Source organism: Cinclus cinclus, chromosome 22 (assembly GCF_963662255.1).
Source record: "Cinclus cinclus chromosome 22, bCinCin1.1, whole genome shotgun sequence".
Taxonomy (NCBI): Eukaryota; Metazoa; Chordata; class Aves; order Passeriformes; family Cinclidae; genus Cinclus; species Cinclus cinclus.
The window spans coordinates 7,866,814-7,885,850 of record NC_085067.1 but is presented as its reverse complement, the minus strand read 5'-3'; the positions used below and the strand labels follow the sequence as shown (position 1 = coordinate 7,885,850).

Genomic DNA, 19,037 nt, shown 5'->3' with positions numbered 1-19,037 from the left:
CGGGCGCTGATGGCGCCGGCGGTGCTCGCGCGGCTGCGGCGGCTCCTCCCCGCGGCCCCGCGGTCCGGTCGCACCCCGCCGCCGTCCCGGGCCGCGCAGACGGGCGGGGCTGGAGCCCCGCGGCCGCGCCGCGACCTCTACGAGGTGCTGGGGGTACCGTCCACGGCGACGGCGGCGCAGATCAAGACGGCGTACTACGAGCAGTCGTTCCGGTACCACCCCGACCGCAACGCCGGCAGCGCGGCCGCGGCCGCGCGCTTCGCCGCCGTCAGCGAAGCTTACCGGGTGCTCGGCAGTGCCGCGCTGCGCCGCAAGTATGACCGCGGGCTCCTGAGCGCCGAGGAGCTGCGCGACACGCCCCGGCCCTCGGGCCGCCCCGCTGCCGCTGCCCCGCCGCCGCCCCGCGCCCCCGCTGCCCGCACGGGGCCCGTGCCGCCACCCTTCGACTTCGATGCCTTCTACCGCGCGCACTACGGGGAGCAGCTACAGCGGGAGCAGCTGCTGCGGGCGCGCCGGGACCAGCTGCGCCTACGGCGGGAGGAGTCCGCGGCACAGGGACGCCTTAGGGTCGTCTCCGATTTCTCCATCGGGCTCCTCTTCTTCCTGACTGTTGCCATGCTCTACAGCCTCAAGTGACAGCGGGGCCGCAGCGGGGCTGGGCAGCCCCTGGAGCGCCCACTCAGCTCTGAAATGTCACCAGGAGGCTTGGCAGCGGGCTGGGGGTGCGCCCTGTGCCTGCCCTTGGCCGACCGCCTGTGTCTGCTGTTCAGGCCATGACGTTTCACTCTGCCAGTGTGACCTTCAGGGATGGTGTATGACCAGCAGGCTTCGTAAGCTGTGACCTGGCTCCTCTGCCAGCATGACCTTCAGTGCCCCTGGCTGGCACAGGATGTGACCTCTGGATACCCTCAGTGTGCTCTGGTCCACAGACTGGGCTAGGCTGTGCTGTCCACACAGCATGACCTTGCAGACGTGGTGAAGGAATGCTGCAGGCTCTTGATGTGCCCCCGCAGCCAAAACCACCTGCAGACACAGTGCCTGACAAGTAAACACAGTTCCTGGACTGTGGACTGGGAGACGTCCCCTCCTTTGGCACAGCTCTGTGACCTTGGTGTGCCCCAGCTGCCTGTTGTGAGCTGCAGCAGAGATTAAAGGCTGTCAGAGGTGGTGTGTGCTGTGTGTTTTCAGGGCTGCACTTACTCAGGTTCAGGTGTGGCTCTGGTTTCTGCTGATCCCAGACTGCCACCTCTGTGCTATCACACCTGCTGGTACTACATCTCTGGGGAGCTTTTGACACCCAAAGTGCGTCAGTCGGCTCGGAATGGCAGATAAAGAAGTTAGATTCAGACTTGAAAAATGAATCTCGAGCCCATGGTGGTCCATGCCCTGGTCAGTGTGTGACATTGCCTGGAGGTGCAGGCAAAACACTTTGGTGTCTGAAGGCCTCTGTCCTGTCTAGGGCCTGCCAGGAACTTTACACAAGCCCTTCCCTCTGAGGCTTTTGGCTGTGGTGCACCTGTGAGCACCAAGTGCTATTTTCTGTTTTACCTGTATCTGAGCATCATTTGCACAAGTGTATTTGCCTATTTAAATACTGAAGTGTTGTTAAGAACTAAAGATTGTGTTTCTCAGAAGCTTTTCTCCTTGGGTGAAGGTTCAGCTGTGCTATGCTGCTGCTACCTGGGAGGGAGAGAAGCTTTATGGCAGTGGCCTGAGCATGCCAAAGACTGTGTGTGTCACTGGGTTTGCTGTCAGTGGGGTGAGCAGGAGCCAACCCTTGTTACCTCAGAATGCAGACCCTGGTTTGTGTTTTGTCCCAGCACAAGAATGTTAAAAAGGAATGCCCTGTGTTTTTCCACGATGGATTTCTGTGATCCTGTTCAGCACCTGAGGCAGTGGCACAGCAGGGACCACCATGTCTGCTGGTTGTGCAGGATTGCTCTCTGCCTGCTCTCAAAAGCCTTGTGCCACTTCCAGCTGCACTCTAGAGGCTGCTGCATGCTTGGAGTAAACTCAGCCCAGGGGCAGAGTTCCAGGATCCTCACTGGCTGCCAGTCTATCCCTTTACCTGGGATAACAGTGCTGAAATGTCATCGTGGGAGATGCAGGAGCCTGGCGTTCACTGGCTACAGAAGGAAAATCTCTGGAGAGACTTGGGGCTCTGGCACTTGCTGTTGCATTTTCATGCTTATCTTCATTCTGTAAAAGAAATCACTCAGAAGATGAGAGCTAGCTCTTTTTTTGGCAGATTTTGGCAGGACACATTGCTTTGCAGTCTGGAAAAGCTAGTGATGTCCATGGGAAGCAGTGGGCACTAGGGAGCACTTCTCTAGCTCCTACCCAAACACGTGGTTTGGGCAGTTCCTGCTGCTGGTTCTTCCTCTTCCTCATCATGTCTCTGTGATCTGTCTTGAAGATTAAGGACAACCAGCCATAAATTGGTGACAAAATAACAAATCTTTCTTTTTGTGGGCCTCGGTGGTAAATATTCCTTGCACTTACTGGAAAGGAGTGAGGGACAAGGCAGGTGTTTCACATCCTGACTTCAGCCAGTGAAGAAAAGGGCAGGGAGGGGAGTTCTGTGTCCTTTACTGGGATGGGTGGGCATGCAATCTGCAGTCAGCAGAGCAGGGTGGCCTCTCTGGACCACCATGGCCTTCCCTGCTGCTGCTGGAGGTCCTGTTGTGTGCTGCCTGACACCCAGCGGTGGCTGTGCACCAGTGACATCCCCTGTGCTGTGCACTCACCTGCTGCCTGGACAGAGGAGGGTGCCCTAAAACTCTCCAGTATCACCTTTACCCTAGTCAGGCCTGACTGCTTCTCTGTTCTGGGAAGCATTTCAGGACCTTGGGCAGAAAGTGGCTGGAGCTGCTCCAAATGCCTACCAGCTCCCAGCATATGGCTGTTATGCCCCTTTTTCTCCCTGTGTCAACAGTGTCTTATTATTCTTGTTCCCCAATTGTTTCCCTGATGGAGAGGTGCCAGGAAGAACTGGGTTTCATGCTGCTTTCCTTTAGCCAGGTGAGCACAGCCTGTGTAGATGCCAGGGGTTGATGGTGGGAGGTGCTGTGAGCTGTACAGGATTGGAAGATCAGCAGAGGATAATGCTCAGTAATTCCCTGTGACCTTTACTGTGTTACATCTCAGGAACCAGGATGCATCCTTGGGGATACTGACACAGAGAGGATTGTTCCTGTGAGGACAGGAGTCCACCTTTCTGCAGCTGGGGCAAGGCAGCCATCAGCAGTGGTCATAGCATGGAACAGTTTATACTCCCAGGTCCTTTTCCTACTTTGAGGATGTGTCCAGTCCCTACAACACAGCTCAGTAACAGACTGCAGTAGCAGCTGTCCACAGCCCCTCTTGGCCTGTGCCCATGGTGGCGCAGGGGGGAGGTGAGGTGCCAGTTTTATCTGGGGACATCACCAGAGTATCACCATGAGCATCCTGAGGCCTTTGCTGGGAGGAGTGTGGTGTTCACTGTAGGGATTCCTCCTCAATCTCCAGCCCACTGGGGCCATTTTTACACATATTCTAGCCCATTCTACCCCTCACTTTCTCGCTCTGTGACTCCACGTTTCACTTGCCTGCAAGTGATGTATCAATGTTGGAGGCTTGTCCTTTGCTTTCTTACCCCTGGTACCAGGTTTTGCCAGCTGTGTGTCACCTAAAGGAATAGTCCAAGGGTGAGCTGCTGATGGGGCCTCAGCCATCATCCCATGCTGACCCATCCAGGCCTGGACTGCTCTACCCTGCACCTTCATCCCAGGGATTATTCTGGGTTCTTTGGTGTTGCTCATTCCCACCCTTAAATCACCGACTACAGACATTAAAAATCTGAGAAGTTAACAGCCACTTGGTAATTTGATGTTGTGACAAACTAAGGAAATAAAAGGCTCCAGAGAAACTTAAACTGGGTGAAGCCTGATGGTCCCAGTGCTGAGGCCTTCCAAGCTCAGGGCAGACCCCATTCCCCACTCCTACCCCATCCCCTTTTTGTGGGCTGATGTCCCCATAACTGCAGGTTTGGGGTGCTGAGCTGCTCCCCTCAGCTGGTGGGTGCTAAACCTGGAGGTGTGGGGGTCTCAGTGCTTTATCAGGGCCTCCTCCTGGAGTGGCTGGCCTGCTCTTCAGAAAGGAAGGGGTTAAACCCGGCTGCTGGCAGATCTTCGATGGTGCCAGTTGGGCTGGGGACATGAGGGGCAGGAACAGGGAGCTGCAGGCTGGGGGAGCAGAGTCCTGAACAGCAATATGGGGTGGCCATCAGCCTCTGCCCCCCAAAAGGGGCTGATCTGGCAGGGATGGGGATGAGGGAACAGCTCCTGGTACTGCCCCAGCCCTCACCTGTCCAGGCAGAACTCTGCACCCCAGTCCTGCTGCTGATGGCTCTACCCTCCCAGGGAAGGGCTGCTACGGTTGGCAGCACCTGAGGATGGGGGGCAGCTCCCCCCCCCCTTCAGCAGCATCCCCTGCGGTCACTCCTTGGTTAATAGAGTTAATTGTTAATAAACTTCCCTCAACGCCCTGGTTCCTGCTCCGGGGGCCCCAGCTGAGGCACACTGCCACTCCCTTCCTGGCTGGTCCCAGTCCGGGTTTGTACCCCTTTTGCACCTCACTGCCTGGGGGTTGGGGCTCGGGATTTCCCGGGGGAGTGGGGGGCACCCCTTTTCTCCCAGCTATTCTGGCTGTCCTGGCCTGAGGGCTGCTCCTTATCCAGCCTGGCTTTCACAGAGCCAGGGATGGGGGGGCACCCCCAGCTCCCTGCCCCGGTTTGGCTGCACACCAGCTGCCAGAGGGGCTGGGGCCAGCAGAAATGAATGCAGGTGCACAACCCCTCCTCCTCCTCCCCAGGGTGAGCAGGAGCACCTTTACCCTCCTTGACTTCATTCTGTAGGGCAGGGACAGGCAGGGAGGGCCACTGTGCAGGCAGGAGGGGCAGAGAGAGGTCACTGTCTACTGTCAGCTTCTGCCTGTGAGCCAAAGTCCCTGCCTGCCCTGTGCAGAACCTTGCCCCCAGTCCCAGCTGGCTATGAAGGGCCTGGAGCTGTCAGTGGAAGTGGGCAGGCAGATACCCCCTCAATCCCCAGGGATACAGGGTGCAACCAGGATGCACAGATCCCTGCCAGGATCATCACAACTGGGATGCCCAGCCCCCCACCTGGAAGCCAGCTACTGTGTGCTCCAAACTGGGCTGGACCAGCTACAGGGTGGGAGGAACTCCCCAGGGCAGGGGCTCACCTGGCTTGGCAGCTTCCCAAAGGATCCTAAGGTTCCTCACCCTAAAGTGGAGTGGTGGCCAGCCCAGGACCATGGGGTTGCCAGGGTCTGCCCAGTGCTTCCTGAACAGGCCAGGTGCCTGAGGTGCTGCAGAGGTCCTACGGACCGACAGACAGACAGACAGACCGACCATGGCAGCACAGCTTACCTTGGTGCTTAGACTGTCACTTCTAGTGCTGCAGCTCTCACAGGACACACTCACTTTCCCCAGGCTGCAGAGGCAGCTGCTCACCCTGACAGTTCACACTTGTGGGGCCACTGGGGTGACTTTCTGTAGCTGCATAGGGCCAGGGAGGTTTGTTCTGGAGCTGGTGGCAGACCCCCACAGCCTGGGGCTGCCCAGCCCTGGGATGCCATGCAAAGCAGGTACTCCCTGGGTTTTTGGGTAGTTTTTGGGTGGCTTGGCTCCTCGTGCATCATCTGATGCCTCAGTGCTGTGCGTGGTGCCCTGTGGCAGGGCAGTGGCAGCCCCCCAACACTGCCTCTGGCTGGGGCTCAGCCCAGGCAGGTGCCTGGCTGCAGGCTCTGGTGCACACAATGAGCACTGACTGGCAAACGGGCCTTTCCTTGACAGGCTGAGCCCAAAGTGGAACTTAGGAAAGCAGCAGGTGCTTTGTGAAACTCCAGATATTCCAGTGACTGCCACCTCCTCACGTATCAATAAAGCCACAGTGGCTGGTCCCGTTTATCCTAGTTTTAAACCTACTTTAAATGGTAATAGTGGAATATTAGCCATAAATAAGGGCTAAAGTTTGGCATACGGCCAGGTAGCCTCAGTGGGGGAAGGTGATCAGAGGTGATGACCTCTAAGCTAATGACCTGTATTTTGGGGTGTTTTGTAGCCTGAACCAGGGCCTTCTGCTGATTTCCAATCAGGCTACATACCAGTGACAAGATGCAGGTTGGGGAGACAGCTGGGAAAGAGGGAAAGAATTATACAGCCAGACAGGGTCTGAGAGCACAAGAAGAGTCTGAAACCAACCCAAAAGCTAAAAACAGCACAATGGATGTGCCACAGCAGGGAACAAGCCCCCCAGGATGCCCAGGAGGCTGCAGCTGGAGGAACCAGGCTGTCCCCTCGGTGATGGGGAACACCACCCCTAGGACTCGCCATCCATTGTGTGATGCTAAGGAAAGGAACAGAACAGCCTGGGACGAAACAGGGTGAGAGCTCAGGCCTCCTGTCACTTTTTCCAGCGAGGGCCGCTAGAATGGGGGAAGTGGATAAGGAATGACAAAAGGCACAACGGCCCCTGACACAAGAACAGGCTGATGTGACCAGTGGCTGCCAAGCTGTGAGTACGCCCAGCTGGTCACAGGGTACAACCCTCCCTGGGGTGAGGGCTTTGCTGCTGGCAGGAGGCATCTCTGGGCACCAAAAGCCTTCCCCATGTGCAGGGCCAAACTGGTCTGTGGCACCTCTCTTGAGGAAAACACCCACACACGGCAGGCTCTGAACCCCTTGCAGGAGCTCTCGGCTTCCCCAGGGAAGTGATGTCCTGAGCCAAGTGCAAACTGAAAGGTCGGAGGGCTCCTCGGCCTGGAGGGCCCTCCGTGGCTGCCAGTCATCTCCAAGCATGGCAAGTGCTCCCTGTTAACCCTTTCCTCCCTGCCTGTTCCATCCTGCAGTTCATTGCCAGAGCCAAAGGGCACAGCATAGAAAGAGCACACATGGAGCATGGAAAGGGACTTTATTTAGGTAGCATGTGGCACACCCAGTGCTCCTGTGCCCTTTCCCTGCTATCCCTCCCAACGAAGCCCACTGACATCCTATAAGCCCTACAAGCCACCCACCCCCACTTCTTGTCATGCTTCCTTTTGCTGTGGATGCAGAGACCTCCCCCCAGCAACCCCCCAAATGCAGGACCCCATACCCGGCCATTGCACCTGCCCCAACCAAGAGCCTCCATCCTTCTGTGAGCACCCAGACCCTGCAGCTCTTTGGAGCTGTGCCTACACCACCCCCCACCCCTCATGTTCCCTGTCCACAGTGTTGCTGCACAGCCCCCGTGGAGGCACAGGAGCAGGGACATCCCCATCCCTGCCCTGCTACCGGTGGGGAGGCTCCTGCTGCTGGTGTTGTGGCTGCTGCTGCCCACAGCTGGGCTGGGGACTGAGCAGGGGGATGTGTCCAACGAGGCGCAGGGGAGAGCCCAGGCTGGGAATTTCGGAGCAGGGAGATGCTGGCTGCTGTCCCAGGGCTGGGAGATGGTGCTTGGGAGGTGCGGCCGGCACAGGAAAGGGCACAGCAGCCTCCGAGGGGATGAGGAAGGCAGGCACAAAGCCGTAGGAGAGATCAAAGGCTTTGGGGGCTACTCCATTCTGCAATGGGGCAAGGTGGGATGGTGCCATGCTAGTTGGGGCACCTGGGCACCCCACAGGGTCCCTGCCCACCTGGTCCTTCTGCACCCGGTCCTTCTGCAGCAGCTCCTGCAGTTTCTCCAGCTGTGTCCGGCAGATGTGAGAGCGTGTGCGGCTCTGGCAGAAGGACTCCAGAAAGGACTCGAGGGGCAGGTCCTGAGTCAGGAACTGCTTTATCTGTGCCTGTGGGATGGGCAGTGGAACTAAACCCTGGACCCTGGACTCTTCTGCAGGCCCTGACATATGGGAGGGCATGGAGACCACTCTATGGCCCTGGTGAGGAAGGGACAATAGCTCAGGAGTCTCAGCTAACTCACCTCTGATTCTGCTTCGGAGGCATCAAGCTTGGCTTGGAGCTGGCCCAGGGCGCTCTGTGGGCTCCACTTCTCCAGGTAAGCCTCTGTGTGTCAGAAGGGGATGGGGGTGCCAACCTTCCCCTGGATACCCCCACTGCTGGGGTTGCTGTCTTTCCCATCCCCAAGCATCAGGCCCCCCACTCCTTGCACTGAAACACCCCCAAACACATCCCTGCAGCTACCTGCACACCACGGCTTCCATCCCACCCTGGCACAGGTTCCCCAGAGAAGCTGTGGATGTCTCATCCTTGTAATTGTTCAGGGCCAGGTTGGAGTGGGCTTGGAGCAACCTGGTCTAGGAGAAGGTGTTGCTGCCCACACCAGAGGGTAGAATGAGATGATCTTTAAGGTGCCTTCCAGCCCAAATGATTCTGTGATTCTGTGACTGGTCCCAGCCAAGGATTTGCTGTTGCACAGCGAGCATCATCCCTCACCACTCCTGAGCATGGCTGAACCATTTCCCTGGGGTAGGTTTAAGAATGCTGAGCCCACCTGGACCCTCATATTAACAGGGGTTTCTCTGGATGTGCCAGGTTGTGCCTCAAGCCCACAAGCTGCACCCTACTCACCCAGGCGCTGCTGCTTCTCCCAACATGCCTCTCGGATCTCCTGCAGCTCCTGGTACTTGATGGCCAGGGAAGCCTTCCCATCCTCCAGCCGAGGGCGGAGGGACAGATTCACCCTGGCCTGGGTGCAATTTGAAGCCAAACACATTTCCCGCTCCAGCTGCAAGCTCTGGAACTGTGGGAATGGGATTGGAGCCGTGTGTGTCAGCAATGAGAGAAATGGGCAGAAATAGGCAGATCCAGCACCTTGCTGGGTGGGGGTCCGTGTCCATCCGGGGGTGAACCCTCTTTTTCTGCACTGTCTCTATCCCTCTGCTCTGCCTGGGAAGGGGGTGCATTCCCCTGGGAATGCAGCGGCTGGAGCCGGGCTATGCAGGGTGGCTAAACCCAAACCTCAGAGCCGGCTGCCCAGCCCCTCTGCAGGGAAAGGGCTCGGCAGACGACATGGATGTCTCGGAAGGGACACGCACCCTCCCCGCGCTGCGCACACACCGCCTGCACTCGGGCCCACCTGGGGAAGACGCTGCGATCGGGCCGGGAGCGATTCTACAAAAACCCGCTCCCTTTTCCGCAGCGGAGCCGGGAGAGCGCGGGGCTCATCCCGGCTGCGGAAAACGAGACCAGGATGGAGGGCGAGCGAAGGACCGGGGCCTCAGCACATCTCGGGGACGCGGGGGCAGCGGACGGGGCTTGGTGGCCGTGGGTTTGGTGGCCCGAGCCTTCAGCACCGGGAGCCCCGCGCAGCCGCGGTCGGGATCCCCGGGCGGAGGTTCCCCCGCCCCGCCGGTGGACTCTGCGGCTCCTCGAGAGCCCTCGGGATTACGGGCGTGGAGATAAGGGCAGCGGGCGGCGGAGCCGGGGCCGGCGGGAGATGCCCGGCCCCGCAGTGCTAGCTCCCGGGATGCGGGCGGCTCCACCTGGCGCACCGGGACAGCCCCGGAGGAGCGAGTGCCGCACGGCCCGACCGTGCCGGCTGCACCGGGACAGCGGCACCCCCGACCCCCGGCCCCGGCCGTACCTTCCTGCTGAGGCGGGCGGCTCGCTGCAGCCGCGGCTCGTCCTGCAGCAGAGAGCGGAGCTGCGCCGTGCTGAGCGCCCCGAGCCGGCCCGGGGAACCGGGCGGCGCCGCGGGCCGGGACATGGGACGGGATCGGGACCGGGACCAGGACCGGGACCGGGATCGAGACCGGGTTCGGGATCGGGATCGGGATCGGGATCGGGACCCCGCGAGCCGCGCGCGCCGCCTCGCGCCCGCCGCCCCCGCCGGCCTTAAAGGAACCGCAGCGGAGCGCGGAGAGCTCCCGCTCCGCCCCTGCCGGGGACACGGGCGCTGCTATTGCTCCGGGCACCCTGCGCACCCTGCACCTCTCTGTGTACACCCGGCACCTCTCTGTGCGCACCCGGCACCTCTCTGTGCGCACCCTGCACCTCTGCGCGCACCCTACACCTCTCTGCGCGCACCCTACACCTCTCTGTGCACACCCTGCACCTCTGTGCACACCCTGCACCCCTCTGTGCACACCCTGCACCTCTCTGTGCACACCCTGCACCCCTCTGTGCACACCCTGCACCTCTCTGTGCACACCCTGCACCTCTCTGTGCACAACCTGCACCTCTGTGCACACCCTACACCCCTCTCTGTGCACACCCTGCACCTCTGTGCACACCCTGCACCTCTCTGTGCACACCCTACACCCCTCTCTGTGCACACCCTGCACCCCGCTGCACCGATTCTGCACCCACTCTGCGCATCCTGGACCCCGCTCTGCGCATCCTGCATCCCGTTCTGTGCCTTCTGCACCCTCAGCGCACACTCTACGGACCCCACCGTGCAGCCCGCAGCTCTCTGTGCGTGTCCCGCACGCCGCCATGTCAGCCACTCCTGTCGCCACCGCGGTTTCCCTGTCACTGCCCGGTGCCGACGGTAACAACTCGGTGCCCTGTTACCGGCAGGCTCAGGAGAGGTGGGAGCCGAGGGCCACCCTGTCCCTGGGGCACCCTGTCCCTGGGGCACCGTACCACGGCCGGTCTGTGCAGGTCCCTTCATCCCCTGAGGAAGGCTGATACACCAGGACCAGGAGCTGCTGCCACAGAGTCACTAAATGTCTGCAAGGATTCAGAAACCTAGAAGAAAAATTCCGGACCCCCTCTAAGAGCCATATCTCCTTGCTCTCCCAGCTTCTGACCCTGGCACAGGAGAGCTGCTGTTCCAGCCAGTGCAAATCCATCCTGGAGCTGCTCTGTGTTTCCCCTCCTGTGCTGTGATGCTCATTCCAAGGCAGGCACAGGCTGTACATGGAGGCCCCACCAGTCCTTCATGCTCTGTTCTGGGGGCTCAGTGCCTGGTGTTGGAGGCTCTCAGTGGGGGAAGTACAGCCCTGAGAGATGCTTCCAGCAGGAATAGCTGGGCTCACTTTTTCCTCAGACATGCCCAGGTTCAGGTTTCCCCCACTCTGCAGTGCTGAGGGCCGTTCCCTGGAGCAGTGTCAGGCTCTTTCTGTCTTGGACATCCCCCACTGCTTATTTCTCTCAGCATTTTCTAATTTCTCAAACCTCTCTGGATGGCTCCCAGCACTTCTTGGACTCTGCAGCTGGTGGGTCAGGGATGGGTTTTCCCTAAGTCATTGGTCCTGGAAGTGAAACTCATGGCTGTTAGTGTGCTGCTGCAGGACAAAACCAGACAGTGTTTATGAAGTACCAAAGTGCTTTTCTGACATTCTGTCCTAGCACCACTGGAACAATCATGGGACAAAGGAGCTGTTAGGGGCTCTGTCCTGCAGCCTCACAGCATTAGCTCTGCCTGGTCTTTTCCTGGCAAAGGTTCATCAAAATCTAATCCATCAGAAACTTGGGTATGGTGGTCCCATTCCTGTACTTAGGTCTGCCCTCATTAGTCTCTCCTAATTCAGGTGGAGAATTCTTCATTTCTAACACCTAACCTACTTCTCCTTCGCTTCCATTTAAGTTCATTGCTTCATGATCACAGCAGACAGATCTACTGATGACTTTGAAATCCTGTTTCTGCAGGATCAAAGCATGGGAGTACATACAGCCAGGCAGCACAGAACACATCCTGACGGGTTCAGCCTCCTAGCAGGAGCAGGACCTTGGCACCAGGACATTGCCTCAGCTTCTGACTCGTGACTGCAAGTGTGGTGATGATGTAGGATCAGTTCTCAGATGTTATTACTGAAGAATGAGCTCAAGTAAGCATGTTTATTGGATGCTTTATCAGACACTGCAGAGATGCTCAGAGTATATGGGAATTTGGGGCATGCAGCTTTTTTGCTTTCTGTGAGCTCTGGAGACAGCAAGGGAACTGATATAACTCCAGGGCTGTGTGTCTTCCTCCTACAGAGCAGGTACACGTGGAATCCACAAATTTCACAAGTGTTTTTTTAATTCTTGATTATGAACATAATAACAAGGAATCACTGGCAAGCACAGGGGAATGGAGCATGGAGCTGAGCAGAGGGGAGTCTGCAATTGGAGTGGGGGATTGTAAAAGTGGCATTTCATTAAAGCCCTGCTACCCTTGTGCTCCGCGCTCTGCTCCAGAGAGGCTCACACTTTTTGGCCATGCAGAGCCTTTGCAGAGTGTCCACTGTGGACAGGAGGAGGAGGAAGCACTAACAATATGAAGCTGGTTTGATGAGGATAAGAGAGGATTTGCAGTTCCCCTTGCACAAGTTGCCCCATGTCAGACCACCCTTGTAATTCAGCCGCACAGAATAACACGATGAGTACCACCACCCACCCTCGTAGCTGTAGGCACAGTTCTTACTGTAGGTGTCCTGATCTTGATCCTTTGTGGAGAATTTCATGTTGTCGTGCATGTTGTTGGGATTGTCTGAGGTCATGGCATCCCCAGCTGTCCCATTGTAGGAGCCCAGCCTGAGCCGGTAGCCGTGGGACTCGTCCTCCACGCTGAACAGGTTGTAGTCTGCAAAGTTGACGTTGTCTGCGGAGTCCTGGATGACAAACCTGACCTGGTAGACCTTCTGCTTGGCAATCTGGTGGATGTACTCGGTGCCCAGCCAGTACTCGGTGCGCACGTTCCCAAAGCCAAACTTGTAGGTGCTCCAGGCCTCAGCCCAGGTGACGGGGGTGTCCCTCTGGTTCCTCTGGATGACAGTCCAGCCCCCATGGGTCACGTTCATCTCGCAGTACACCACGAGGTGGTGGAGCCCTTTGGGCTGGATGATGTAGACGCCGCTGTGGCTTCCACGGGGAATCTCACTGCAGTCTTTGGGCCAACCTGAGGCTGGGAACAAGAGCTGGTTATTAAATCCCCCTGAAAGTGGGGTATTTCCTTTGTGCCTACATCCTTTTACACACACATTCCTAGGCTATATTCCTGCCATGCTTGACTTTGATTTACTTGCAAGAGTAAATAAAAATCTTGACATGATCCATGTAAGAGTTGAGCTTCACATCTTGCTAAGACGGGATCCAAACTGATGGGGACACACTGCAAAAATGTCGGCTGAGACCAAGCCAGGCATCGCTGTCACCCAGGGACCCTCATTCAGGGTGGGTTCAGCCTCAGTGACTTGCCCGTGTCATGAAGATGATGTATCACCACAGACAAATGGAAATCTGGGGGACAAAGTCACTTGCTGGTACTGCACAGAGGTTTAGTGCTTTGCCCCAGAGGGTGATCATGACATCCATATCTCTAACAATTAAATCAGCCCTTGGGATCTCAACAGGGCAAAGTCATTACTGCTCTCTGGCCTTACCCTAGTAGCTCTTTAGAGATTTCCTGACTTGTTGGATTTGGTTATGGCCTTTCCGTGCTCCAGAGTGTCTGCACCTCATACAACAAGCAGCTGAATGCACCAACACACTGCTGGGAAGGAATTTGCTCCACTCCCAGTACCTCTGTCACCGGTTGTCCTCACCAGGTAGGTGGGGTAGGATCAGATAAGACCTGTCTTTGGCCTTATGGGCTAATGTTGACCCAGCCAGTTCAGTACTTCTGTTAGATCCAGTCTTCTCATCAACTGTGTAGTGAAAATAGGAAAATGACTAATCACCACTTCCCAGTAACGAAACATTGCTTTCCAGTTTGGACCTTTATCTGGAAAATTCCCCATGCAAAAGCACCTCATCCAGTACTGAGCCCAGGACACAGCTGGTAGCAGTCCCCTGAGCTGTGGCACCTCTGCAGCCCATCTGAAAATCAGCATATTCCTGGGAGGAGCCAGTGCACATGGGTAAGTTGTCTGAGAGCTCTTGGTGAGCCCAGAGATGGTGACACCTGCCAGGCAGGTGCAGACTCACCATGGCTCGCTGGCGGGTGGTGGGCGATGTCTCTGGCCTGTCGGACGTGTCCATCACCATCATCTGAATCAACACAGGAGACAGGAGTGAGTGTGGAGAGCTGACATGTCAAATGCCTGCTGGGAGAGCCCAATCTTCTCCGGATGATATTCCAGTTTTTCTGTTACTGTTCTTAATTCCAGAGGAATTTACCAATTTCAGACATCAGCAAGTTGGTAAATTGGGAGAATTTATCTCGTGTTAGAGTGAGGCTGATGCTTTTTTGGTGGAAAGGACTTGGGCATACTGTGTAGGGGAAAACCCCAGATGGTAGTGGCAACCCTGGGAAGATGGTTGTTAGAGTGCAGCAGCATTAGTTAGGGACTTGGGAAGAAGAGGGATTAAAGAGGGGGGGAAGAAATGTGAGAGCAGACACAGTAAAGCCAGCACAGGTGTCAGGAGCTGGGAGAGGTGTCTACTGAAAAGGGAATTTGAAGGGTGTTGCTGGAAGAGAGAATGGTTTAGAATGAGTTAATGCAATTCTTTTGCAAGGGCATCTCTGTATCCACTGATGGCTGTAAAATAGAGGGATGAGTCACAGGTTTATGGAATCACAAAAGCCATTCCTGTCCCCTCTCTAAAACAGGTAATTAACCCTGCAGCTGCTGCTCTGACATCCTCAAATACCTGCTCCTGCTTTCAGTCTCAGCTGGCACTCTTACCTCCTCCCTTGTGTTTACCTTAAGCCTCTTGCACTCTGTATAAGCCCATTCCTGACATAGTCTGCCTGCCAGACTTCTGACTTTCTGAATTTTGATATTGACTCTCTCTTTTACTCCCTTTGACTTTATTTACAGCCTAAGCCTATGTGGAGTGGGAAACCCTTATGTGACATGGTCTGGAGGACTTTCCTACCATGGCATTTACTTTTATTACAGCCAAATGAAGCTGTTCACTCATGTTTGTACTGTAAGGCAGTCTGCCTCTGCTCCTTTGTACTTCCATACCCCATCCCTTTGGAAGCATTCCTCTCCAAGTCAAGACTTTGGAATTGTGGCATGCCTCCCTGCTCACCCAGCATGCATTCACTGCTGCTGCTGTTTTCAGAGCATGCTACCAGTGCTGTGGGTGAGAGATCACAAAATCATAGAATATCCCAGGTTGGAAAGAAACCACAAAGGTCATCAAGTCCGACTCCTGGCCCTGCACAAGACAACCCCAAAATCACACCATGTTCCTGAGAGCACTGTGGACCCAGAGCACATATTCTTTCTCTACTCAGACTTGCAGTTCTTGCTGAACTCTTTTCTCAGGCTCTTGTCTCAGTCAGGGTGCTCCCTTATGCTGGTATTTTCCTGACAGCTGATCTGAAACAAGCACCAAACACTTGGACCTTGAGCTCTTCTTCCAAGAACACTTCCTCCTCCTTTGGAGGGAATCAGCTCTTTCTGTCATCCACATCCCACCCACAGCCCCTGGCTTTTCCCCCAAGCATTCCTTCAAGGCTTCCTCATTGCTCCAACATACCCTGGTACCTGTAGGCTACTCTGTGCCATCACCTGGCTGATTGCCCTGTGCCAGTGCCACTGCTTAAACTCTTTGTATTAACTTCATTTATTTCCTCTTTGTACTGAGGTCTTCTTTGAATTCAGTTCTCCACTGACCTTGTGATTTCCAGAGATGGGAACTGTTCTCCATGTCCTCAAACCACACGGTGAGCATCTTTAACCTTTCTTCTCCAAGGAAGAGCACATGGCCCACAAGACTCTGGGCTTGGACTTGCTGCCAATGAGGACCAAATTGTCCTTTCTCTTGGGATCCTGTGAGCTCTGAGATTTGGGCTATTCTGTCCCTTATGGACAGAAGAACTTCATGTCATGCAGGAGATGAGGCAGGCAGCAAACAGAGGGGGACCCTAATGGTACTCTTGTTCTAGTAAGACACTCTCAGATCAGTACTTAGTTCTTCCTTGGTGTGCCAGAGGTGTGGGCAGGCTGGTGAGGATGTAGGCTGTGTAGGATCTCACTGATCAGGACCTTGTTTGCCTCTCCCAGTTGGAGGGCCATACTTACCAAGCTGGGAGGACTCTGGGGGAGCATTCATAATGTCATCCATCGTGCCATTGAGAAGGTACAAGTTTCTTATGTCAATATCAGGAAAAGATGCTGCCAGGGCCAGCAGGCAGGTCAAAAGTAGGAGACAATGGCCCTGAATAGCTGAAATGGGAAGGGAATGGAAGAAAGAGGTCATGACTCTTCTACTGCAAAGCCACTAATCCCATTCAGAGTAAAATAGGAAAATAAAACTCTGTAGAGCTCCCTAAGAGCCATGAGCCCCATGTAGACACGTTAATTTAGATGAGCTGTCATATGCACATTAGCAAGAGTCATTAGCAGTGGCAGCTGCTGCAGTGGTATTTGAGACCAAAGAAGTGCTGAAACCTTGTCCAAACCCAAAGTGTCCATCATCAGGAATCCATATAAAACTCAAGACTCGGGACTAGAGGTAACAAAGCAGGGTGAACACAGAGGGAAGAATCCCTTTTCTTCCCAGGTGCCATGACACATTCATGTGGGTTGAGCTGGGACTGCCCTGGGGCTGCGGGCAGGAAGACCCTGGGTGTCTGGGTGGGAACAAGCCCCAGGCAGAGCCTTGTGTGCTAGCAGCATGGCAAAGAAAGGCAGCACAGACCTTCAGGAGTTAGAGTGGGTCTGGGGTAAATTATGCCCTTTCTATGGTTATGTGGTTACTTCAAGATTTCCGTAAGTGGACAGCTGCTCTGGTCTGCTCTGGGTCAGAGCACTAGGAAAAACCAGCACACTTTTTGCAGCATTCAACCTAAGTAAAATAACAGAAAAGTTGTCATGATTCCAAAAAAGTAGGGCATTGTGGAGATGCCTGCCCATGGGGAATTCTGTTCCTGGTAAGACACATACAGCTCACCTGGCAGATTACTGATGTGAACCCCTCACTGTTCAAAACCAAGCAGAGCCAACACCTATTGCATTTCCCAGAGGTACCTGTGTTTGGCACCATTCTCTGGGATGCCTGAGAAGGAAAATGATCATGGATGGCAGCCTGGAACCACTGTGTGGAATTGCAGCCACCCTAGAGACAAACAGCCCTTTCTGGGAATGCTCAGAGATGTCCCCATCATTTGTGCTGGTTACAGCTTTACAGCAAGTCTTTTAAACACACTTCAGTCCAACGGATTCACTTCTCAGTTCCTACGTAGCATTTGGTGTTGATAGACTTGTGTTTAGGGACATGTTTAAAGACATTTTTCCTTGAGGCCCCCAGGGGGCTCCCCCAGCTCTCCCCACTGCCTGTCCTTCCCCTGGGACTGGTAATGAAAAGTCTGCATAGGAAGGGGATGCAGGAGGAGGATCAGCCTCTTGTGGGTATTCTGCTGGGGCAGCAATGTGCTTTTGAGCATCTGACCTCCAGATCTGGGTACCTGTTCAATATCATGCATTCACAAGGAAAATCTAAAAAATTCCTTTTCTAGTCTAGAGTCTTTTAACGCTTTCATTGGAGAACTGAAAATTGCAAAGAATGGTAAATACAAAACTTGTAAAATGGTCTGTGTGGCACTCCAGGGCTACAGTGGTACAACCTGGAAATAGCAGAGTGTGCAGGCTCCTGCCCCATCTCCCAGCCCAGGGCAGAGCAGGCACAGACAAAGTGATGGACTCAGCACCAGGATATCCAGGGTATGGGGTGGACAGACCCCGCAGCAAAGTGCTGGGGTACCCTGTGACCTGCAGTCACACACAGAGATGCTATCCCATCCCATCCCATCCCATCCCATCCCATCCCATCCCATCCCATCCCATCCCATCCCATCCCATCCCATCCCATCCCATCCCATCCCATCCCATCCCACCCTACACTCACCCATGCTGTCTCTGTGGAGACCCTGTGGAGCACAAAGCTGGGTGGTTTTGGCCTGGCTGCAGGGGTGTCTGCAGCCTGAAAGTTATAAGGTTGAGCAGGTGAGGGGGTGGAGGCATGAGACCCAGACTTGTCCTCTGGTTGGCAGCAGGACCAGTGGCTTAGGGCTTATTTGCTCTTCACCATCAAGTGATCAGTCCTCAGACAATGAAGTCTGTGTGTCCCACAGGTGAAGAGCTTTCTTCAGAGGCAAAGCAAATAATTTGGTGCCAATAAGCAATTGCCTTAAAATAACCACAATTCACAGTGCAGTGTTTCCCCAGGGAATGACGTTCTTGGGGCATCTCCACAGAGCTCAACTGGTAAGTAAATACCCAGATGACTTTCACCTCCTGGATGGAAATCAAACATCAGGCGTAAATCACTCTCTGCAGAGTTGACATTGAGCTCAACAGCCCCTGGGAACCCCACAGACCCTTCAGGGAAGAGGTACTCCAGTGTTCCTGGGAAACTGTGTCCTGAACTTCAGAAAGTTCCACTCCAGTGCCTCCTGACACCCCTACCCTGCCCTGCCAGTGCCATGCTGCCCCTTGTGCTGCTCCACGCACTGTGGTCCCCCCTGCACCACTATGGCCCTTGCAGCAATCACAAGGGAGTTTTGGGCATCATGAAGTGCCACTGATGTAAAATGGTCTCACTTCAAGTCCCTCTCTGCTCTAGGAGTACTTACATCATGAATATCTACAGAAAATGCCAGACCTCCCTTTTCCCAGGGATGGATACCTGCAGTGTTCTGAGGTATGAGGGCTCCTGTAGCCCAGCAGCCACCCTGGGCTGAACAGGCAGGGTTTTTGTCAGACTGTGTCCTTGCAGTGTGGGCACTGGTCATGGACCCTCCTGTGCCTGACCTGCTGTGCCTGAGGGCTCAGCAGGGCTTCTCCAGCAGCTTCCAGCCAGCTTTTACAGGAGGCTGTGGCCCATGTGAAGATTAGGATGAGCAAAGCAGGCAGAGGAAAGGTCACAGAGAAGATTTCTCCAAATGCCCAGCTCTATCCTGGGCTCCAGCTCCTGCTCAGTGTATTTCATACAAACACAGAATCCTGGAAACGTTTGTGTTGGAAGGTTTCTTCAAAGATCATCTTGTTCCATCCCTCTACCATGGGCAGGGACATCTTCCAGGTGTCCATAGACCCTGTTACTCCAAGCCCTGTGTAACCTGGCCTTGATCAATGTTCAGTGCTGGAAGAGCCACAGTTCTGTTTGCTGCTGCATTCCAGGCTGCACCTGGAAAAGTGCAGCCAGGAGGGTGAGAAAAGGG

General features: G+C 55.4%; 3 protein-coding genes across 3 annotated transcripts; 1 reads left to right on the top strand and 2 right to left on the bottom strand.

Annotated features, from left to right (window-relative positions):
* The first annotated feature begins 9 nt into the window (after window positions 1-9).
* On the top strand, window positions 10-1,172 carry DNAJC30 (DnaJ heat shock protein family (Hsp40) member C30). Its single transcript, XM_062506918.1, has one exon. It carries the CDS (start codon window positions 10-12, stop codon window positions 634-636), a length of 627 nt encoding a protein of 208 aa, XP_062362902.1. The 3' UTR covers window positions 637-1,172.
* Window positions 1,173-7,326: 6,154 nt separating this feature from the next.
* Window positions 7,327-10,340, bottom strand: VPS37D (VPS37D subunit of ESCRT-I). Its single transcript, XM_062507352.1, is given in 7 exon segments — window positions 7,327-7,821; window positions 7,956-8,038; window positions 8,564-8,735; window positions 9,579-9,748; window positions 9,783-9,877; window positions 9,879-9,919; window positions 10,209-10,340. Coding segments are annotated over 7 exon segments (1,188 nt in total).
* Window positions 10,341-12,189: 1,849 nt separating this feature from the next.
* LOC134052722 (fibrinogen-like protein 1-like protein) lies at window positions 12,190-18,608 on the bottom strand. Its single transcript, XM_062507351.1, has 5 exons — window positions 18,503-18,608; window positions 17,723-17,797; window positions 15,898-16,041; window positions 13,847-13,909; window positions 12,190-12,818 (listed from the first exon to the last, which is right to left on the bottom strand). Exons 1-5 carry the CDS (start codon window positions 18,606-18,608, stop codon window positions 12,190-12,192), a joined length of 1,017 nt encoding a protein of 338 aa, XP_062363335.1.
* Between the last annotated feature and the right edge of the window lie 429 nt (window positions 18,609-19,037).